At 38.4% G+C, this 24,138-nt stretch overlaps 1 protein-coding gene across 4 annotated transcripts in view; it reads left to right on the top strand.

Moving 5' to 3' along the window:
* Positions 1-24,138, top strand: part of CPQ (carboxypeptidase Q) — a 130,991-nt gene that overhangs the window by 69,166 nt on the left and 37,687 nt on the right. For all 4 annotated transcript variants that reach the window (XM_068184365.1, XM_068184341.1, XM_068184357.1 and 1 more), the window contains 2 exons: positions 6,286-6,397; positions 20,482-20,573. In XM_068184365.1, the coding sequence (XP_068040466.1) occupies positions 6,286-6,397; positions 20,482-20,573 (204 nt within the window). The remainder of the gene's footprint in view (positions 1-6,285; positions 6,398-20,481; positions 20,574-24,138) is intronic.

The raw sequence follows: 24,138 nt of genomic DNA, 5'->3' as shown, positions 1-24,138 counted from the left end.
ATCTTGCTGCATGATACAAATTAAATAACTATTATAAATATTTTAAAACTTGAGGAATGTTGGTTTGCCTGGACACAAAATAATGAGTAGGAAGAGTTGATAACTCATAATTTGCATTTGTTTTGCTGTGTGACTTGAAGAGAGAAAGGTTTGAGGTGGAGTGGGAAGAGAATGAGTCAGGGCAAAAAAATCTATATATTTCTTTTCACCCCATAAGAAGGGGGAAAGGAAATATAGTCTGCAGATTAAGAAGTGCTTTAAGGAAGGATGCGGCGAATACTGGTGCCAGCTTTGCTATGTGGGTAAGGAGTAGCAATGCATGTTGCTTGGTGTTGCCATTTTCCCAAATCTATTTGGAAGCTACTACTGCGGATGATACTGATACATCCTAAAATTGCCATGCCATATTTACTACTCTCTATTTGCAAATCTGTGTATATGAAGACTTTATTTAATCATAGTTTTGAAAGCAAGTTAAGCATGATGGGCTTAAATTTAGTCCTTCCAGCTGTTTTATTTGCCCTCTAGTTAGGTACATGATATGCTGCCTTTCTTTTTCCTTTTATTCTCATGCTGTTAACACAGTGAAATGAAGAAAATCTCTAAGTCCTTATAAACTGAAGCCATCTGGTTGTTCATAGCTGTAATGCTATCCAAATGTGTAAATTACTAAAAGTGTTCTCCCTTATGCTTAGGAGCACAGGCCTGAATTTGGTGCTGGGTTCCTCTGTCTGAGAAGCTGGGATTGAGTTTTTTAGTCATGGTTTATTTAGTGCCATAAATTTTGTTGGGACTAGAGAGAATAGGAAATTGTGAAGTGAGTGAATGCTTGTGAGAATAAAAATGAGTAATGAGTATCTGGGGAAGGAGAGAAATTATAGGCAATTTTTAAATTGGATTAAATAGGGGATCCTAATTCTTATCTGACTTCTGTTATTCTCTGATTTTGGTCCAAACACAAATCAATTTTATATGCTGTTTATATGTTTAAGGTAAGTATTGCACAAATGCCCCTGCACTGGCAGGGGGTTCATGCAAGGAAAATATCTAGTTAAATAATGTAAGACCTTGTTTTGGTACTTAGAATTTCAGATGGACTTACTTGGAAGCAAACTGGAGAATGCGAACAACAAAAATTTGAATAGAAATGTTTTTCATGGGTTTCCAGGTAATTGTGAACTGGATGAGAACGCTGTAAACCTTTGTTGCCTGAGGAAACAAGTAACTTCTAGCATTATTTAACTGAAAATGTACATGAAGAGTTGAAAAGAACTCGAGTTACAGTCTAGAGGACTTCACTGTTTAAGCTTGTTGTTTTGGCATACAGATGCTTGGGGTTTGAATGTGTCGTGACTAAAGCTGCTTGATCTGGTTCTAATATCCTGTTTAGTTCTTGGTCATACCCCATGCAGCACTACCAGCTGGGGACAGAGTGGCTGAACAGGGGCCAGGCAGGAAGGAACCTGATTGACAACAGGCTGAGCATGAGCCAATGAGTGCCCAGGTGGCCAAGGCAGCCAAGGGTATCCTGGCCTGTATCAGCAGAAGTGTGGCCAACAGGACCAGGGAAGTTGTTCTTCCCCTGTACTGGGCACTGGTGAGGCCACACCTTGAGTTCTGTGTCCAATTCTGGCCCCTCAGTTTAGGAAGGATGTTGAAGTGCTGGAGCATGTCCAGAGAAGAGCAACAAGGCTGGTGAAGGGTCTGAAGCACAAGTCCCATGACAAGCAGCTGAGGGACCTGGGGTTGTTTAGCCTGGAGAAGGGGAGGCTCAAGGGAGACCTTATTCTCTACAATTGCCTGAAAGGAGGGTGTAGGCAGGTTAGTCTCTGTCTCTTCTCCCAAGCAACCAGCAACAACAATATAACACAGTCTGCTGCACAGGGGGATATTTAGGTTGAACATTAGGAAGAAGTTTTTTTACACACAGAAGGTGTGATTGGACATTGGAATGGTCTTCTCCAGGGAGGTGATGGAGTCACTGTCCCCGAATGTGCCTAAGAAAAGACTGTATGTGGCATTTAGTGCCATGGTCTAGTTGACAAGGTTGAATTTGATCATAGGTTGGACTTGGTGATCTCAAAGGTCTTTTCCAAATTAATTGGTTCTGTGATTCCATGATTCTGTGATTCTTTGTGTATGTGATGCTTGTTTAAGTTTTCTGTCCTCTTGCACGTTAAGGTGCTCCTTATCTTCACTGTCTGCTGGAGGAAGATGTAAAGAAAAATACTTTTCATGTTTTGCATAATGAAAGTTGTTAGTATGCTTTTCTAAGAGAAATGTGCTGATAGGCAGATTCCTATAAATAAAGACCCTATTCTGTGAACCCAAACCTCCATCCATAAAGCCTTCTTCATCCATGAAGGGCAAAGATGAATGATGGCTTCATTACTCTTCCATTACTCTTGCATTACCTGATATACATCTGTCTCAGGGACATGAAATAACTCTGCATGGTGGTTTTGAAAACTTAATACAAATGTTATTCTAGATTAAATTAAGTGATTAAAAATGTTGCTTATAGTTCTTTCCTTATGTTTAATATTTATGATCTCTAAGGTTGCATAGAAAGAAGCCTTTGCTTTGAGTTTAACTAAAAATGGGATAGGCATTTCTTAAAATTCCTTTTAGTCAAGCAGAAGGTAGTTCACCTGCATTTTATGAAGTTGCATGACAAATGGAATTGGTCTGTGTGACTACATATGGTATGGGAGATTATTTTTTAGTGGCATAAACCATCCTGCTTAGAAAAGGATGACATATACGCATGTATGTGAATGTGTAGTTCCTCTTCCTAATTTTCCTGTGTTTAGAATATTTTTTTTATATTTCAATATGCTTGATTGAAATGCTGCATATGACCTAAAGGCATCCTATAGACATGATCATACTGATGCAGAAGGAAATAGAATAAGATGAATCTTAAGTTGTCAGGTTACATGCAAGCTGTCTTATTCCAAATTTATTTTTAGTCAATTTAGCAAATATGTATTGCTATATTTGTACTGTCCTGTACAGTTGTTTGTGGTTTCTCTGCATATTTAAAACAAGTACTTATACTTACAGATACTTTCAAGCATTGATTTGCAGTGCAGTGCTTGTGTTCTTCTGTCATTTCTATAGGGTTGTTTTGTATAAATTATTAGTGTCTGTGTAGATTTGGAGTTGAGAATCACATAACAGCTTTGAAAGCAATGTGGAAAATGCAATAATCATACGTCCTTGATAGCTTTATCTGCCTTTGTTATTAGCCCAACAATACAGAGTATTATAATGCTATTATTTTATAATATTACTTTAAAGAATATAGTGGTTTAAACTGAATTTCAGTAATATTTCCATTCATTGCTGAGACACATTCCATCTATTTAAAGATCAAGATAAACACAGTGGGTTTTGTTATTTTATAACTGTGTCTTATTTTAAGAACATCTATGGCTATCAGCATGATCAGTGAAACTTTCATTTCAGCAGCTGCTACAAAAACATGATAGTTTGAAAAAAAACAACTGTTTTGAAGAAACTTTCACATAGAGGTACAATGGTTGTATTTATGTAATTGCACTTGGCAACAGCTTCAGTAAATTTAAGTTGAAGTTCATTCATAAAATTAACTGACTTTCTCAATCCACTTGAACCTTGATCTGTTTTGTAATGTTCTGGAGTCGGTGAAGAAGCTTTACAATTGGAGTCTGTAACCCCAAATGAGATTACACCATCTTCTTCTGATTCAGAATTTCTTGCTGTTTTAATATGTGTTGTTCCACAGAAATTAGTAGTAATTCCCTCTCAGACACTGTTGAGATTGCTCCCAGGGAACAGCATTAGTGATGTATTTTTTCACTGCTGAAGGCATCCTATTGTAAACTTGGTTGTCTCTCAATGAGTTTACAAACTTGTTCTAAATAATTCATTTGATCCTGAAGCTCTGTTTCCCAGGAGACAAAATAGTTATTTTCTTAAAACCAATTTTTGCTTTAAGAACAAAGAAACCACATGGTGATTTTGAAGCTGAGATAGACATCCTTTATACCACAGACAACTGGGTTTTCACTCAGAGCCTTTTCTGTTCTTTTAAAAAAATTACTATTATTTGTGGATTCCTTATTGAGTGGACTGTATTGAGTCTGCATCAGCTGGCTGCAAAGTGTGGTGGTGTTTGGGCTCTCTCCTGCATAGACAGGTTGCAGTGGGGCTGCACGTTCAGGAGCGAACACAGAGCAGAATTCATTCATGCATTGCCCTCACTACCAGCAAGTGTGAACATGTGCATAGTCCTCCCTTAGAAGAAAGCAAAAAGAACGGCCACAGTGAGCATTTCTCTTCTCTACTTTCATTTCAGGAACATTTCTACCTCCAAAGATGATATTGCTTTTCTCAGATGATCTGGTTTCAAGCTGTGTTGCTATTAAGTACTTCTACTGAAGGGCAGTGTTCCTGGAAAATGTGCTATTTGCAATCTTTTGTGTTGGCCCTTTGAGGGTCATGACATTAAATCACAAAGTCACAGGAATACCCCTGAGAAATTCTGAGGCTTTTACAGAGGGGCCATCCATCCAAGTTTAAGCAGCTTTGAAAGAGGGGACGTTTTGGAATAAAGATTGCAGCATGTCTATTTTCTACCAAGAAAATGAGTCTGTGCTGGAAAGCAAGCACATGTTAATGCTGGATAACCAGAAAGGGGAGTTGAGACGTGAGAAGGAAAGAGTAAGCCGTTCTTCACATTTTGATCACAAGCTTTTTCTGCTTCTAAGGCTTGACTGTTCTGTTTCTTGTAACACACACATTTATAAAGATCTCACAGTCTATTTTCTAAATTTAAAGGGGTTTGGTGCATTCTGGTTGGACCCGTGGCAGTTCAATGGGTATGATTATTACTTTCTCATGGCCTTTGTTTAATACCATGGGTATTTCAGTTATGTTACCGGAGTTTGTGCTTGGCTAGATAAAAATCACTGACGTATGATGAGTACTTGGTACTTTTTATCTTGCCATGATAGTCCATTAATTTTAATAGCCAGTGAAAACATACTTAGATTTATCTGACATGAAGAAGAAAGTAGAGATCTTCATGTTTGGGCTCCAAGTTACTTCCTTGCAATGTTTACTGCATACTTTACAGCCTAGACTCTTGCTCTCCAGGAGTTATAACAGGAAAAACACATTATGTTCTCATTTACAGTGCTAGACTAGTTGTCCAGTGAGGAATGGTAGATGAGATAATATGCCAGGAGGTCCTTATCCCTTAGGGAGAAGAGGGTGGCAGAAATAATTAATATTTTTTACATTCTTCTGGATCCCACAACTCTGAGACTTGTTTGACATCAGCTAACCAGGGAGTGAGAAGCATGCCTTTGTGTATGGCCAGTTCTGAGCAGAACACAGGTAGATGCTCCAGGGTCTCCTTCAGTTTTTCCTTACTCTGAGTTGTCATAGGTTGAACACATCCTGCTCTTGGTTTTGTGCTGTTGCACCATTTTACCACACTGCCTGCTTGGCTCAGAGTTTTTGTCCCTCCTTGACCTTTCCCTTGTCATAGATCCATCAGCCCTTGAGCTCAAAGCCTAGCTGGGGAACTGTCACACTTGTGGTATATTTGTCTGATGCTACTTGTCAACATTTGAAGGGTTCAGATCTGCAATGAGATGTTTCTGGAGATGCCCATACTACTATTCTCTACTGTAGTCATAAAACTTTCTTTGCAGAAAACCCATCTAGGACTTGCTACCATGTTTTAAAATATCCTTATGACTAATGAACTATAAAATATCTTGTCATTGTTGTAGCACATAGGGGATCCTGTAATAAATTAGAGGTCCTCTGTGACAAGTACCATAGATATATAATAAAACAAAAACCTCTGGGAATGCTTCAGTCTAAGTTCATATTTTTTCCTTATGCACCCAAAAATAGGATTAATCAAATTTCATGCCTAAGGGCTTAAACAGATGGAATATGAAAGAAAATTTCACCAGTCAGCAGTGTAGTAGTCCTGCATCTCTGGAAAGTATGCACTTTCATAATGTATGAGATAAGACCTTTCATTTAAACATTTCTCACAGCTTATCTAGTTTCACTTAGACAGTGGTTTAAAGTAGTAGAACCCCAGATTAATATTCAGCAACTAGAGAACAATGTTTAATTTTATTTGAAAAATTTCTTTCCTCCTGTTCTAAACTAAAATGCCCACTTTGTGACAAAATCATTTAAATGCTTAAATGCTAAACAGAATTTTCTGAGTCAATGTTTTCATGTAGATATGTTTTCTCATAACTACTTTTCCAGGTTGTATTGGTCAGTGGACATCTGGACAGCTGGGACGTTGGGCAGGGAGCTATGGATGATGGTGGTGGAGCATTTATATCATGGGAAGCATTATCACTCATTAAGGATCTGGGTAAATCTTTCATTTTAAAATATTTTTAATGCATTACATTTCCAGGACATTTTGTATGATGTCTAAACTGGATTTTCTATTTTATCCATGTCTCTGAGCACAAATATTAATTTTATCACTATACCCCTCAAATCTACTTTGAAACTGACTCTTTAGATTGTTGAGTTGATATCCAAGGATGCTTTTCCTCCTTCATCAAATGGAATCTATTTTTCCTCCTTATTCCTTTTTTCCACAAATGTTACCTGTGGTCAAGAGGAATGCCCAACGTATTCATTAGAAATTAAAATCAGCTGCTGCTCCTGCCCTGGCAGCCTTTAAACAATAAACTATCTTTCCCTGCTTCCCAGTGAAAGGATTTGTGCTCTTCAACAATCTCAGTCTTTCTTGAAGAGCTCTTAGTAGACAAGCTCTGTCATGTGATTACCTGCTTGCATACTGTCATGTGGTTAGCTGCTTGCATACTGAACATTACACATCCCTGTGAGTTCCTGTTCCTTTATTTTGCATTGTTTGAACATCAAATCTCTCAATTTCCATGTTTTGGAATGATTGGATTATCAACCTGTAGCTAAAACAAAGTGTGTCTGTTTAAATTTTTGGGTTTTTTTAAAGCAGACTAATTAGGATTCTTCTACTAAGAATACAAGTGTACTCCTTCTTTTAGTGTTTTTTAATTTTTTTTTTTTTTTTTTTTTGATGTTTGGAAGAATTGGCTGTGTTTCCTCCACCTTCAAGGAAAAGAAAGTTATTCTGCTGTGTTTGGTACTCTATTCCATTCAAAATAAACTGTTGTGTGTTTCTTAAGAGCAAGTTCATGGTGGCATTGTATAATTTTTATTCACTGGGTTTCCCTTCACGCATGACTGAAATGCATCACTTTCTTCTTGTTTAAATATTTGATTTCCTCTGGTAGTAGCCTGTGTGTTTGCTGTGCAACCTGTGGTGAAATGCTGTTCTCTCAGCTAGGAAGTGCTGGAGCCTTTGCTGATGCCCTCTGTTCTGGGCAGCTGTTGTGTTCTGTTCTTCTCTTTGTACCAGTGTTCTGTAGGAACACAAGGCTGGGAGAGGGCTTCTGGGCCTTCATAGCTGTAGGTAACCAAGGGGCATATGCCTTTCACAAACTGGCCTCCATAGTAAATTGGTTAATGCAGATTTAATATCTTATGCATTTAAAATCTGACATAAAAAAAAAGAAAGAAAAGGGAAAAAAAGGTCAGCAAAATAAAAAAGATGTGAAGATTGTGCGAGAAATAAATTAATACTTTTATTTAAAATCAGTTCCATATATTGTGTTTTGAATGAGCATTGTGTTTTGCACTGTGGAGACTTTGATATTCTTTTGGACCCTGATAAATTTAGTCTCACACTAGTCCACTAAATACATTTGAAATGGAGATAAGACAACTCAGTTGACTCTATGCATGTATAGAAATTTTTTACTGTGTCCATGGAGTCTTAAAGCCATGGTGCATTGTGTAGCCATAAAATTGTGTCAGCATTTACCAGAGTATAACTCATCTTACAGCTCTGGTGATATGATGCTCAAGCTGAAATGAGCATTCTGAAATATGATTTCTAGAATATTAACTTATATTGTGTAGTAAGAAATAACTCCAGTACCTCTACTATGGTCCTTTGTGTTAATGAAAGCAAAATACTATTGTACTATTGTTTTCAGAGATGGTCTAATAGCATTTCATCATGATATCACTGTGACACTTGGACATGGCTTATGGACAAGACACAAATTATGCCTGTTAATTTGGATTCTGAAAATTTCATGTAATACTTGAAGAATATTATAGTTTAAATGCAATTCCAGACTTTCAACATAGCCTCCTCCCAAAACCATTTAAGAGCTATAGGCTTAGGTCCAAATACATGAAATTAATTGAAAAATCATTAAAATTTTGGTTTAAGATGGTAAGATTTTATTTAAGAAATACAATTTGTTTTCTTGCCTCAAGTAAATTTTTCTTGCTTTTATTTTTAAGTAAATCAGTTACTTAATGTATTGGCCTTTATACTTGTTGATATTTCCAGAATCTTCGGTGTTAGCTTTTATTTTTTTAATTGAGGTGGCAATTTCTGTGCCATATTGGTATATATTTTTTTCTTTTAGTTTTGGTTTGCTTTTGGGTTTTTTTAGCTTTTCAGACACCATAATAATTACACGCTCCCTACAAGGACATGTACCAGTCCAGCACAATCTGAAGTAGTTTTACATAGTCTTCAAAACTTCAAACACTTGGTAGCATTTTTTTTTCCATTTCCATTTTGACTTCATATGAATTTTGTTTCTTTTTGAGAGAAAGGCAACTACATGAAAGTTAGATTGAACTGAAACTGTTTTGCATTATATTAGCAGAGAGTGGAATGAAAGTATTTTATTGACGTAAAATCCCATGTATACATTTCAGAAGAGTAGTACTTTAAAAGCACAGGGCCGATTGTGATCTGCTGTAGTTTTTGAACACTGTTTAAAGTTATAACCATTCAGTTAACTCTGGAAAGTAGAAGAGCTAACAAGTGGAACGTTTCAGTCTGTCTGAATAGTTTGCTTCTAATGGCTGTAATATCACTCTGCTCGTCTTCCACAGTGGGATGATGGGAAGGGGGTACCTGCTGGTGGTGCCATGCCCTCTCATCCTTCTTCAGGGAGGAAGCACAGGCAACAAATGCAGAGCAAATTTCAACTTCTAGATGGCTACATTTCATCAAGGTGAATCTTGCTATGTTTTCTGTGCAGCTGCAATTTCACTCTCAAAACATCCCCTTCAGCAGCATATAATTAAACGTCAGTACCAGCTTGTGCACCTGTTGGTGCCCATGATGGCTGTAGACATCTGACCAGAGTAAAAAGAAGCATTTTCCTTAGTGCATCCATAGCAAGTGCTCTATATCAGCTAAACTCTCATGGCTGCTTGCTTTGCTGGTAGCTAATCTCAGAAAAAATCACTAACTAATGGTCATATTGACTTATTGGTGTTCAAAGGGGTCTTTTCTCACCCTTAATAATGAAGTTTAATGAAGCACAAAGGAAAGAAAAGCATGAATTAAATTCTTGAAGCTTACATATGCCGCTGATAGGCACGATCTGTGGCAAGCTGCTTCATGGCTGATGTGCTTAAAAGAGGAAGAACTGGAAATGTTTCCACAGAAACTGGTTTTGTGAAGAAACATGAACATATCAGCTACTTATTACTCCTTATTCCTTTTACTGGGAATAAAGATGTTTTTGGAGTCGCTGAGGCAGTTTGTGAACTGGTCTGAACTGGTAAACTCCCTTTCCTTCAGGGAAGCTAAGGCTTTTGTGATTAGCTGAGGATTTCTGATGCTTAAGAAATTATCCTTCTACACTTGCAGGCAGAGTTTCTGTGGCAGTAAAATTGTGCAATGTGCAGTTTGTCTTCTGCAATGTCTGGCAGCAGCAGCTGCCCTGCCCAGCCCTCTGCAGGCTTTAATCTTTTGATCTATTTTAACTAATTTTGGTGGAGGCATAAAAATATTTAGAAAAGGAAGTTCTGATATACTCTTCAAATGAGTGACTGAGGAGAGATGGGCAAGTGCATTTATGTCCCACCTGAGGAGAGTCAGGAAGAAGGCACTTCTATTGCTTTCTTAAAGATGGCAAACACCTGCTTACCAGAACACGTGTAGCACTGTGGTAATCACCAGTCTCTTTCCTTTTAATTTGTCTGCAAACTCGGTGTGATAGATTGCAAATATCTCCATGGCAGTATTGACAGCAGTATTTGGGGTAATTAGGAGATGATGGGAAGACACTGGAGGTGTTTTAGAGAGGAAAGGCTGACAGGTTCCAATCAGTAAGCCGAGAGAATCCATGGGGTGTTGCATAAGGTGTAATGTAGTGTGATGAGGGCCTTTGGAAGCTGTAGGAGAGACAGCACTCAAGCAAATTGCAGTTTTCTAGTTTTACAGAGCAGCAGCTGTGTTGCTAATTACAGCCTAGAAATCTCAAACCCAACTTGTTTTCAGGTTCCATTAATAATTCTAAACTTTTGTTAGTTTGTTAGTTTATGTGCAGGAAAGAGCATCTCTGGAGCTGGCCAATGTCATTTGCTTCAGCATTTTCATGTTGGTCCAGTTAGTGCCAAAATGCTGTCGTTTGAAATGCAGCTTCTTGTGTCCCTCTCTCACACAAGGTTTACAAAATAAACTGCTTTTCCAGGTGAGATAAAAGACTAAATAATCAGCTACACATAGAACATCACCATAAAATCCCACACAATTTATTTTGCTGCCATATTTTGTTTTTGGTTGGACAGTTTGCAGAACTTGATCCTGCTTTAGATGTTGGTTGTCAGTTTCTGTGAAATAGATATTTGTCCTCCTTTCCCAGCATTTCAAGTCTGCAGCTCTTCTTGCTCAGGAGTCATGCTTGTGTACAGAGTATTTGAGCAAGAAGCAGCTAGTATGTATCCAATGGTTTCAAGAGCTTTATCCAGTGCTGCCTCTTTGCTCCTAATCCAGCTGTGCTCCCACATTGCTTGGCTGAGGGGCATTTCCCAGCTGAGGCTGCAGGTGTTCTGCCTTCCTCCAGCCCTGCCAAAGCCACCTCACACTCTAGTGCTGGAAATGTGGGCCTTCCATCCCTAAAGGAAGCTTGAAGGAACTGAATAATGACAATAATAGAGAACGATCTTTAGAAGCTGGTTGTATGGGAGTGTCAGGTTTCCAAACATAGTATTTTGTCTCCTAATAGCAATAGGGAGCCTACTGGTGTTAGAAATCCATTTGATTTTGGTAGATGAATTTCAGTGCTTTCTTCTCAAAAACTTCAAAAATTTTATTTATGTCTTTTTTTTCATTAAAACATCTGGAATAATTTTTTTTTCCTGTTGAGAATAGAAACTGATCAGGTATGTTACTTGACACTACACTATAGTTTATTTTCAGAGTCCCATCTCTGCTGGCACAGGAGGAATCAAACAGTCAACAGGTTCTTTGTTCACATCCCAGGGTTCTTTCAGCAACATTTACCCACAAGCTCTCTTTCCTTGTTCAAGAAATGTGTTTTCTACCTTTTTCTGTTTGTGTCTGGGTCTCTCTTGCTTCACTGCTAGCCAGCTCTTGGTGCCCTGCCAAGCCCAGAGGTGCATACCTGTCCACAAGCCACTGCACAATCTGGGCACATCTTCAGAAGTCAATGGCTGAGCTGTGAATTTGTCAAATGACAAACTTTTTCTCTTCAATTACTTTAACTGCAGCCAATGTAAGGAGTTGCCAGTGAATGCTATCTGCTCCTGCTTCCACTGAAGTAGTCGGTGCAGACTCCAGGAAAGGCTACACTCCAAAGACCACCATAGTGGTGGGCTGTGATGCAGAGTGCACAGTTCCCTGCTCGTGCTGTTGTGTTGTGCACTGAGCCCATGGTCAGTCATGTCTGGATGCTGCCTCAGACCAGGGAGTGTCTGCTTGGATGGTGCCTCAAAGTGCTTCTGAGTGTCCTGTTCCTCCATGTAAGAAAACACTTGCTATGGGGAGCAGCGAGAGCCAGGGAATACCATCACTCAAGTAGATGAACAGGTAACATTTTGCTCTTTCACAGCCAGGGTAGGATGGTGATAGAGCTAGATAGCTTCTAGAGTAGCTTGATGAAGGAAGAATGATTGTTGACAAAATCTAATCCCAGTCATCACACCTTTTACACAGCATTCCTGCATTCCTAGACGATGATGAAACATGAAAAAGGGAGAAATGTATGGTGATAGATGATAGGTGCCATTTCTCTTCTTTGCTTATTTGCCAGCATTAAGATGAACTGGGGCTTCATAAATCAGCTTTCCTATAGGCATGGATCTGGCACGACCAAATTACTGCTTTATAGGAAAAAGACACAGAAAACTACAGAAATGTTTTTAAAACAATGCATGTAAGGATTTTAAGGTATTGAGTTATTACTCATAAGGAGTTGATTAGACAGTTTTCCCCCCTTAAAACTTATTTTAAATTGAAATTGTAAGGTTCTCATCTGAATTATACCCATGACTAATGCAACTGGAAAACCATTAGACAGATTTTTGTACAGTTCACTTTAGTCTTTGTGTGAAGTTACATTTCTTCAGCCCAAATTCACTGGCTAATATAGGAGGACTAAAGATATGTTTTATTAAAAATATGATCACCAGAGTAATTCCTTTTCTGCTAGTTTAATTGAAGTCATATAAATGCAATTTTAAGGTGCTTGCAAAATATTTTGTTAAACATTTTTCTGAATTTCTTGTGGTGGTGTAATTGTTTGCTGTCTAGGAGATATGTTGTGAAACATAATTAAATGACTACTTTTACAGTTCCTGTGTTTTTTTCTTTAATCAAATATGCCTGATATTAACTTCTTGTTCTTACATTCTTTTCACTTTCCCAAGGCTGAGTGTTTTATTCTGACCTTCATGTTTTCAATTCTATTAAATCTTCTTGGTATGAAATATCTGCATATGCTGTTACACTACAAATGCATTTATTCCTTCATTTTAACAGTGTTAAATGTGTTGAGTGTGTATTTAGCAATACTTAAATCTTCAATTTTCATACTGTGTTGACATAGCAGAAGGGCAACTGCAAACATAAAAGGTTGCTAATCTGGTAGTAAATTTAGATATACAGCCCTCCATAGCAATTTTGCTCTCTGTCTTGTGGACTGCTGCTTCTCTGCAAGCTTTAATTTACCCAGAAAATTCAAGAAAAAATCTGAGCTGTGATTATCTATAAAAATCTTAGAAACCTGACAATGCTAGCTGTTGTATGTTATTGGTTTTGTTTTTCAAGTCTCTAACGTGGTTGACATGGTGAGGTCCTGAAATCCTTCCCAAATGAAGTAAGGGGCATCTTGTCCTTAGTGTCCTTTTTTTTTAAGGTATGTTTTCAGTATGGAGACAGAAGTGTGTCTGCTTCATTTTCTGACTCATCAGCTCTCAGAATAGCCTAACAGATTTGTTTTTCTAATCCAAAGAGCAGGGCAGCTGAGGCAGAATACAGACCCACCTCTCATTAAGATCAAACCATGTCTGATATTTGTAATTCCAGAGTGTGGGAGTGGGTCCCACATTGCCTTTTCTGCTCCACCATTTGATGAGATCACAAATACCTTTAAGGAAAAATGTGTTCCTGAAGAGGAATAAAGTGTTTTTTAGGGTGGACAATGTTTTATTCCTATTGTGGGACTCGGAGAACACATTTACAGGACCAGAGCAAGGCATGGGGTGGAGGAGTTCTCTGCTGACTCTGCGCTTGGCTTTTTTACACAGGCAAGTTTGTGTTTCCTTTTCTTCTCTTGTTTTTCTTTTTCCCTCTTTTTTTTTTTTTTTTTAGTACATGACTTGTAATGGCTTCATGACACTACACAAAACAGTTCTTCATTTAAAACCCCATGTGCAGACGAGCACATTTGGCAGTACTTTTCATCTGAAATGCCCCTCAGTAGTGCTGCCAGGTGGCAGGAGGGTGTCCACAGAGAAACCCTCTCTCTGGCACTGTTGCTGGCTGACTTGCAGCCCATAAGCACCAGGCTCTGGGCTTGGTTTCTCTCTTCTCTCCCTTGCATCCCTAGTCAAAAAGCTTAATCCATGTTATTTTTAGTTACTAGACTTGCAGATCATTCACAGATTTCCCCTCCAGTCTTGTATACCCAGCTCCTTCCTTGACATTTCCTCTTGGATATTGCATTGCTTTTTAAAAATAAATCTATCTAAAACCTCTCACATCTCCCTTCTCCACTCTTATGCAAATCTGCCCTTCTGTCATAAGATCATCAGCCTCCCTAAAAACAGGAAAAGAAAATTGCTTGTGTAATCTCAGTGTCTTGCTGCACTGCTGTTAAGGCTGCCGGTGCTCTGCAAATCAATTCTTTCCCTAGGCTGACTCACCTTGGACACTGCCTGGCCCCTGTGCCCTCTTTGAAGGGCCTGTCCAAGCAGCTGCTCACAGTCTGTGCCAGTGGCAGTCGTGTCCTCTCAACTCCCAAAACATGTTTCTGAGCAAGCTGACAGCCCCAGGTGAGACTGAGCTGCAGTATCCGGCTTGGCTCATCACTCCACTTTGATTGCCCCGTCCCCAGCCTGACCATTTTCTGTCTTCTTCCTGCAATGTTTCATCTCTTCTGCTCCAAACCTCATCTCTCTTTACTCCAGACTTTCGATTCTCTGGGGTTTCTTTGCTTTCCAGTGCTATTTTTTTTGCAGTGCTTTGTCCTCAGTGCCACAAAAAGAAGCTATCAACAGACAAAAATCAAGGAGATTGCACTGCATTAGACTGGTTTAAGAAGAAAAGAAAGACAGTTTCCAAGGCTAAAAGCTATTTCCCATGTCTAATTTGAGCCTCACTAGAGAATTAGAAATATGTTATAATCAAGGTTTAAGTAGTACTAAAAGGATTTTTTTCAGCTGTTCTTTGCCTTGTTTTTGGAAGCTTTTAACTTTGAAGCTCTACAAAGAAGAACTTGAGGGTACTGATTGGTGAGACAGTGGACATGACCCGGCAATGTGCACTTATAGCCCAGAAAGCCAAATATATCCTGGGCTGCATCCAAAACAACGTGGCCAGCAGGGTGAGAGAGGGGATTCTGCCTCTCTGGTATCCCCTTGTGAGACCCCACCTGTGCTGCATCCAGCTCTGAGGACCCCAGGATAAGAAGGATGTGGACCTGCTGGGATGAGTGCAGAGGAGGGCCATGGAGGTGATTACAAGAACAGAGCACCTCTCCTATGGGGAAAGGCTGAGGGAATTGCAGTTGTTCAGCCTGGAGAAGAGAAGGCTTAGGGATGACGTGATTGTGGCCTTCCAGTACCTGAAGGAAGTGCACAAGAAAGATGAGGAGAGTCTATTTAGAAGAGCATGTAGTGACAGGGAAAGAGGCAATGGCTTCAAACTTAAGAGAGGAGGTTTAGGTTAGATATTTGGAAGGAATCCAAATTCCTTGGATGAGGTGGCGAAGGTGGTGAGGCACTGGCACAGGTTGCACAGAGAAGTTGCTATTGCCCTGTCTCTGCAAGTGTTTAAGGCCAGGCTGGATGGAGCTCTGAGCAAACTGACCTAGTGAAATGTCCCTGCCCATGGCAGGGATGTTAGAACTAAATGATCGCTAAGGTCCCTTCCAACCCAAACCATTCTATGATTTTCTCTGTGAAATCATTATTTGTCACTCAATTTAAAAACCAATTTATTCTTAAATAAATGAGTACACAGGCACTTTTCTGCACAAGTAGTGAGATCAGTTGTTTAAACCGTAGAGGGCTCTGTTTCTAAGGGTGAAAGCCAAAATCCTGCTGGTTTAGAATGGAGATTTCTTCTAGGTCTTCAGAGGAAAAGTCTTCAATTAACTGTGTTATTACTATCATCCTATTGATTACAGTTTATTTCTGTATGTATATTCTTTGAAATTAGGCAGGGAAACATGTTGCTAGCAGTAAGAGCTTTTTCTCTTCCTTGCCCATACCACAGGATACATAAATCAGGTATTAGCAGATTGTACCACTGTTTTTGATTATGAGTTCTTATTTTCTTTAACAAAATGTAGAGTACTGGTTTTATTTTTATTTTATGCTGTGGCAGAAATGGAAATTCCAGGTATTTTATGAGAAGCGCAGGCATGATGGAAATATCTCAACTAATGACACTCAGTAAATCCCCTATGTTTAATCAGCTCCAAACTTGAAAAAGGTAGGGAGTGTAATAAGAATTTAAAGAATGTCAGCAACATAATTATGTATCTTGATTTTTTTTTATAAATACTTATAAATATTTTTGTGTTAATACCTTTTAAAGAAATTCCAAGCCACAGGGTAAAAATGCAGAGAAGGCCATAGCTTATGTGTTTTCAGTGCAGCAGAGGACAATGCTTGAGGATGATATATCTGTATATACCTCTCCCTAGCAGCTCCTAAAGCAAGTTCATTAGAGACTTAGGGAGTATTAGAAGTAAGAGAATATAGAGAACAGTTTGGCTTGAAAAACATCATTAAAGGTCATTTAGTCCAACCCCCAGTAATCAGCAGGAACTGCTTCAACTTGATCAGGTTGCTCAGAGCCCTGTTGTATCTGACCTTGAATTTCTCCAGGCATGGGGCATCTACAATCTCTCTGGGCAACCTGTGATGGAGTTTCAGTGTCCTCACTGTAAAAAAGCATCTTCCTTAGACCTAATCTGAATCTACCCTCCTTTAGTTTAAGACCATTGCTCCTTGTCCTTATTGCCACAGGCCCTGCTAAAAAGTCTGTCCCCATTTCTTGATTCCTTTCAGTTACTGGAAGGCTCCTCTAAGGTCTCCCTGGAGCCTTCTCTAGTCTCAGCCTTTCCTCATAGGAGAGAAGTTCCATCCATCTGATCATCTTTGTGACCCTCCCCTGGACCCACTTAAACATGCCCATGTCTTCTCTGTGCCTAGGACTTCAGAGCTGGATGCAGTACTCCAGGTGAGGTCTCACCAGGGGAAGTAGAGGGGCAGAATCACCTCCCTCAACTGGCAGTGCAATTTATTCTACTTTATGCTCAGATCAAGGCTTTTCTAGGCCATTTATGCAGGGTCTTTGGAATGCATTACTTCCTTGCTTTGCTTGTGTGTACAGCTTTTGCTTTCCCTATTAAATTGTCTTTATCTCAACACACCTGTTTTTTAGCTTTTATCCTCCTGATTTTCTCCCTTGTCCCATTGGTGGGGGAGTGAGCAAGCAGCTGTGAGGGGTGAGCTGAGGTTAAACCTTGACACCTGTTAATCTACTCACATCCATTTGCAGTTTGCTTGTATGCCTCATATAAGATGAGCACCTATTTGATTTGCTTGTGTGTGATCCCAGTGCCTTGATTTGCAGGGAAAAATATCTATTTTTACAAAGGTGGAATGCTTTTTATGTTTTTGTAAGCTGGTCAGTCTTAAAATGACATTGAAGAAGCCTGTTAGCCATCTACACACTGTCTTCTTAGAAAATATTTTATCTTTGTGATCTTCCCCATCATTAAGGATTTATGTTTATAAAGTAGGAAAATAGTTAGTGAAAGAAATTTTGCATTTATAGTACTGATCTCTATTTTGATTTAAAAAGGGTGATTCAAGTTCTTCTTCCTGAGTTGTGGGCTATATTGAGAATGAAGTGGGTGGGGTTTTTTTGTTTGTTTGTTTGTTGTTTATTTTTTGGGTTTTGGGTTTTTTTTTCTTTACATGTGACAGGCCATTATAATTTGTCTCTACATGTACAAAATGTTACATTTCAGTTTTGCTGTGTGGGAATGTCTCAATTCTGTCAAGCATGAGCAAGACATGTAGGACATAAAATTCAGGTGTTGCTGCTATCTGTGAATGTGAGCGATCTATGATGATTGAAAACAAACAGAAAAAAGAGTCAATAAGACCTGCACATTGGTATGACAGAAGTGTTAGTGGTACCCAAGGAGAAGGAAAGGCCAGCAGCCACTCCAGCACAGAGGGAGTGTAATAGAGTAAGTGTCCTGCTGTGCTTGCTACAAATGTATCTTTAGTCACAGATCGACCATATTGATGTTTTTATTTCATTCTTGAACTTGTGATTCCACATGCCCATTGTATCTTTTATGCTTGAGATAAACCATAAGGATATAGAAACTGATCACCAAAATGCACCTTTGTGGTAAACTATGATTTTATTTCAGTTAAGGGCAAGGTAGAAGGGAGAAAAAAAAAAAGATAATACATTTTTCTAAAACACTGGAGATCTGGAAATTCTTCTCTAGGTTTTTTCTTCTGATAGTATCTTTATTTTTAATTCTATGTAATAAATCATTTATTCAGATAACAAGGAAAGAGGTGCAATTTTATTTGTGTAACAGTTTTCCTTCATTATAAAATTGCCTATCCACCCCTCTATATGTTGCACCCATCAGAAAATATAGTCTTCTAGCCCAATTGCTATTTTATGTCTTTTCAATACATGTTTGGGCTGCAATCTGAAAGACTTCTGATTTTGTGAAGATGATACCTTGCTTAGGAACCAGTAGTTTTTAAGAAGCAAACCAAAGTAGCTAAACTTACTTTGAAAAACTTTTCTAACTTGAATACAGTACTCCGTTTTTTTTTTTTTTTTTTTTAATAAAAACATGCATTGAGAATATTCTTAGCAATTTTACTTCTGGATACTGGATTTGTTTGCTGTTCTTTGGTCAGATTAGCTCTGTTTTTAATAACAGGTAGATAAATACTTATCGCTTTCAGATTAAGATAATGAGGAAATTAAATTTTCCTCTGTAGACTTTGTTTGTATTTAAAATAACTGCCTCCATAGCTTATGTATTTTTATTTTTTAAAGTTGCCCATTTAACTTCAGTAGAACACACAAATGAATTTGCTGACAGGAATCCATGAGATGGGAAGAGCTGATACACCACATCCCAGACTGGAAAGACCAAAGATCAGCAGGGCTATTTTATTTCCCCAGCTTCAATGGGCAGATGCAATGATGAGCAGGGAGGGGGCCATAAAAATCTCAAATGTCTGTTCCACAAGTGAGCTGAGATCATCCCAGCCCCTGGAGAGCAGGAGCTGAGGTTACAGCCCATCTGAGCCAACCATGAGGACCCCCTGATCACTGGCCCAAGTCCCCCTTAGGGCAGCAGTGGCAGACTAAAGCAGCTTGATTTTTCCTGGGAGGTGCCAGAAGATGCTGCTTCCCTGTCTTAAGCATTTCCTACCAAAGCTATACTCACAGGCGTGGTGGGGTGGGCTGGAGATTGGCCTTCACTTTGCATTTTGTGATATGACAAATAACCTTCCTTTTTCCACTTAAACTGCAGTGCTGCTGGAACCATACCACAGCACTGGCCTCTATGTTTTATACTAGCACTTTTTCTTTTTACAGCTACCTCTTCTAACCAAGTTGCTAACACATTTTGGGTTATTTTGAGCTTAAATCTTTCTGACTTCAAACTGAGAGCTATTTTATTATCTCAATTTTACCTCATAAGCCATCTGACTAATTTGAAAAGCAAAGAAGGCTAATCCTCTACTGTTGTGATTTAGGAGAGCGGGGAAGTGTGCAGAAGGTTGTCTTTAAAGTAATGAAGTTTGACAACCTTTCTGTTTACAGTCAACAGATCAACAGTCAGAAAACACACCTTTAAACTTGTTTGCACTTCTTTATGAAATATTGGAAAATCCATACTCTTTTATTCAGATTTGGGGTATTCCTTCTATATTCTGCCTTCAGTTCTGAGGATTGCTAGCATATAGTTTCAAGAAGAAATGTTCATATTATGTTCATTGTATCAAAAGAAAAAAATTAATGAAGGTCAAGTCTATTGGCAGTTAGGAAATAAGTTTTGGCAGTGATACTGATATTATTTCTCTTCAGCACAAAAGTGTGTGTGGTACTTTATCACTTGTGATAATCTCCTCATGGTTTTTCTTTATTTTTCTCTCTAACATAATTAGCATTCCCCTGCACAGAGAACAGTTCTTCCTTTATCTGTTTGCTCTTCCATGCTCTCAAGTTTCTCTCAATGTATTAATTTATGAATAGAAACAACCAAATAAATAGAGGGAAGCAACTTCTATCTGATCAGCTCTGCCATAGCAAAAATGGCTTCAAAATTTATCTGAGAACTTATCTCTCTGATTGAGCTACCATAGCAAAATAGAAAATGGCTTCATGTTCACCTTGTTTCAGGGAGTCGTGCATACATTTAGCAGATGACTCTTTCAGATTCCAAAGTACAGATAGCTGCTTTTCATTTCTCTGATAAAAACCAAAATATTATTACATAGCCCCTCAGCTCTTGAAATGGATAAACATTTCTCATAAAAATCCAGCAGCTCATTTTCAATTAATTGTAATAAATTAACCATGACAAATCCCTGAAATATGCTTCTCTTGTGCTACTGCAACTGGGAGCAGCACCTCCCCTGCTCACTTCTTCCTCATGTGGGCTCTCTCCCCACACCCCAGTCTTTCACAGAAAAACCCACACTTGATGTAGGTTGTGGTTTTTTTGTGGACATACGGGATTTTCATCCATTGGAGGTTGGAGACCAATGCAAAAAGTGCTCAAAATATATCTGTATTTAATACTAAAAATAATATTAAAACCTGTGTTTTAGGACTTCGTCCAAAAAGGACACTGCGCTTGGTGCTATGGACAGGAGAAGAGCAAGGAGGAGTAGGTGCCAAGCAATACTATCAGTTGCACAAGGTAAATACGTCTTTTCACCATTTTCTTGACAGCACTTTTTTCCCCAGTCTTATGACTTGATTACTATTTTTGTCAAGATGTTCAGCTTAATAGCTCACCAAAACCGGTGATTCCAGTTCTGCCTGAAAGTATATTTTCTGGGTTTAATCATAAACGTAAACATAATCTTACATTTAACAATAAGCCATGCAACCCCACGTGTGTGTTCCACTTGACCTAAGATACTTTGTCAGAAAAGTGTTCTGAAACAGATATTTCATGATATCTGCCATAGCTTTCAAACACAGCTAACCTTCTGGGAATGAATGATGAATGGTCCACATATGTTTGCAATATAAATAAATTTTGTTTGCCTTACGTATTTCTGCTTCATTGCATTTTCCCATAATATTTTACAATGTAAAACATAAAATAATACAAAGAAAAGTATTTTCTACCTGATCTTGATAGTGTGTAGTCTGTAATGTACTTGCCAATTGTAAGTTTTGTGGGATCTGGAACATCCTAAAATGTTGATTTCTGGTGATGTGAAGAACACACAAACTCTATGACTTATGGCTGTGAGGATAAAAATAGAACATCTATCTCTCCTGCCAACAGCTGCCATTTCAAAATATATCATGAGATAAAGTGCAGTTGCCAAAACTGTTGTGGAGATGAGTCTTTGGAATATGTGTGTGTTTGGGTGTTTTTTCCACAGAAAAATTATGCTTGAATAATTATACCTGTATAATAGAATATACAGAATACTTTATACCTGTATAACTATCCTAAAGTAATATTTTATTCTTTTCCCTAATTAAGTAGTATAACTCAACGATGGCTAATGCATCCAAGGCAGAGACAAGGTGACTGCAAATGTGCCTAGGAAGTTACCTTTTCTACAACAGCATGAAAGCACTTGCAAGCAATTCTTAAGAGCATTTTTAATGCTAAGCAACCTATCAGAACAAATAAATGGAAACCTCACTCTGAATCAAATTCATTGTGATGAACCAAATTAGATCAACTTGCATCTACAATAGAGTTGTCAGAGACAGGTTTAGAGCAGTTAGAGTTTTCTGACTAATTGATGAACAATCAAATATTTCCCACTAATTAGTTTCATATTGCTAAGAAGTGTACTTAACTACCCATGTATAATGTTGTACCTCCTTGTATCTCCAAATTACAGGGATAACTCAGCTCTGTCATTTATTTTGGAAGAGGTACCCAAGAGCTTGCTTTCTCAGCTTCAGGGAGGTGACAGGTTGCAGTTTAGTATATGTTAAGGACTCTGGATTTACCACTGGTACTCTGATATTCATCAGGATTAAACTAGAATAAAATATTCTGGAATAAGTAGCACATGAAAGAGATGCTTCTTATGTACAGAACTGCATTTTGGAGGAGCTGGAAGGATACTCTGTGCACAGCACTCATCATAATTGTATCTGAAGATTTACCTCTGTAGATGTCCATGTTAGACAATAAGATCCATCCTATGGTGGTGATGTCAGCAACACATGAAATTGTCTCATTCATGTCTTATCTTTTGCCAAAATGGCTTTGTTTCACTGTTGTCTCAAAGATTTCTATTCAAAAATAACACCAAAAAGCAGACCTAAGGATCAAATAGGGAAATATAAAGCAGGCTGGGTGTTGCTTGCAAAATACTGGGTTACTTTGCTTTTAAAATGTTGAGACAAATATGTGTCTCAGTTCTTGCTCTGCTGGTGAGATTCCATCTGGATGTTGTGCTCTGCAAAGAAAGCCCTGTCTGACTTAACAGTTTGTAATTTTCATGGAGTATTTAAGTAGAAATGACATCCGTCTGTTGTTTGTTGTTCTTGTTTCCCCCCTGCCATGTGATCTGGCATAATTATAAATCGATTTGACTATAGGACATTGCATTACTCATAATAATGGAATAAAGTTGATTAATACTGTACATTAAATTTAGCATGAAAAATAACTTAACCTTTTAATGATTTACTTGCTCAAATTTATGGCAATTAGGATAATATGGCACACACATTGCTTGCTGATGGTAATGAGTACAAGTTAAATAAGAGTGGTATTTAAAGATGCCTTGTAAAATGAAAGACAGCCTGTATGACTCATCTACATAGCTGGACTTAGGAGTTTAGTTCGCTACAAACAAGTAGAAATATGAATGCAGTAATTCAGCACAGGCAGACATGGATTTCCTTGGCATAGTAAATTACCTCCTCATGTCAGTGGAAATGTGGCAAGGGAGGAGAAATGAAGACAATATAGTACTGGACAAGTACAGATGCTCTTATTTTTGTCACTTATTTATTATTTCTTTCAATTTAAGTTCAGGTCCTTCTTCCTCATCCATCACTGTAGGTTGTCACTGCTAGAAAGTGAATAAGTTACTGCAGAAATAACTGCGATAGCAGCATAGTGGTTTTACTATGGTGCCAATAATTAACATGTATCCCTGTGTAATAGCATTATTTATAACACTCAAGTTTTTCTCTAGATCCCAGTATTATAATTTCTGATTATTAATACTAGTGATAGGGTATATTTGCTGTTCAGAGCTTTATGAGAATGTAAGAGCTGACATATGTGTTGATCAAAAACTCTAGTGCTCTAGACAGTCTAGTGCTGTCTCCTGTTTCTGATAGCACCCAGTAAATATGTGCTTAGGAAAAGCATATTTACCCAACTGCAGTCAGGTGAAGTTCAGTCACATGCATTACTCACACAACCATGGTTTTGGGTTATCAAATATTTTTCTGGGGAGCGTCACATGGTCCTTGTCCATTGTTTTCTTTGCATGTTTTTTCTAAGCCATTTCCAAGAGTTGAAAGCCCTGTATATTCCAGCAGTTTCAGTGCCTCCATTAGTGCAAGGGTACCTGCCACCCACAAGGACACCACCAGAGCACCTGCTCAGTCTTGAGCATGGGGTAGAAGCTTCTTAGGGGAATTACCAGCAGCTTTGCTTCCAAAGGAGATGCCTGTTGAAGTGCTCACTGCTTTTAGCTGTCAGTCAATAATTAGATTTAATCCCAGACTACAAAAAGAGTTGATTTTCCTTAACGTTAAAGATCCTTATCTTCATAAAGAGCAGTGAAATTAAAGGATTTCAGTTCAAATCAGACTGCAGAGCTTGGAGTTTGACACTACATCTGAAGTCTTCTTCCAGTGCTTAGTGTTGTGTGACCCAATTGCTGAGTAGGGCTCTTCTGTACAGACAATACAGTAAATAGCTTCAGAATCATGAAATATTGCAACACTACTTTCTCATACAAGTCAAATTGAAGAACTAGAGGAACATAATTCTAGAAGGCCTCATGATGCAACTCTTCAATACAGATTATGCTACAACCTTTACCAGTGATACTTAAGTGCCCTCAGCCAGAGTTAAGATTTTTGTGTGTTTACTCTTACACTGTCTTCATGAAGGGAGAAAGAAATATACGTAATGAAGTGTCTGTCCTCCTTTTCATTGCTTTGGACTAGATTCTGTAAAAGGTCTGTGTACCATGAAACAAGGTTACAGTTATTTACCCAGCTGAATTAAGGGACTATGACTGACTGATAATATTTAT

Source organism: Anomalospiza imberbis, chromosome 1 (assembly GCF_031753505.1).
Source record: "Anomalospiza imberbis isolate Cuckoo-Finch-1a 21T00152 chromosome 1, ASM3175350v1, whole genome shotgun sequence".
Taxonomy (NCBI): domain Eukaryota; kingdom Metazoa; phylum Chordata; class Aves; order Passeriformes; family Viduidae; genus Anomalospiza; species Anomalospiza imberbis.
Note: the sequence above shows the minus strand (reverse complement) of the source record. Positions and strands in the feature narration are given on the sequence as shown.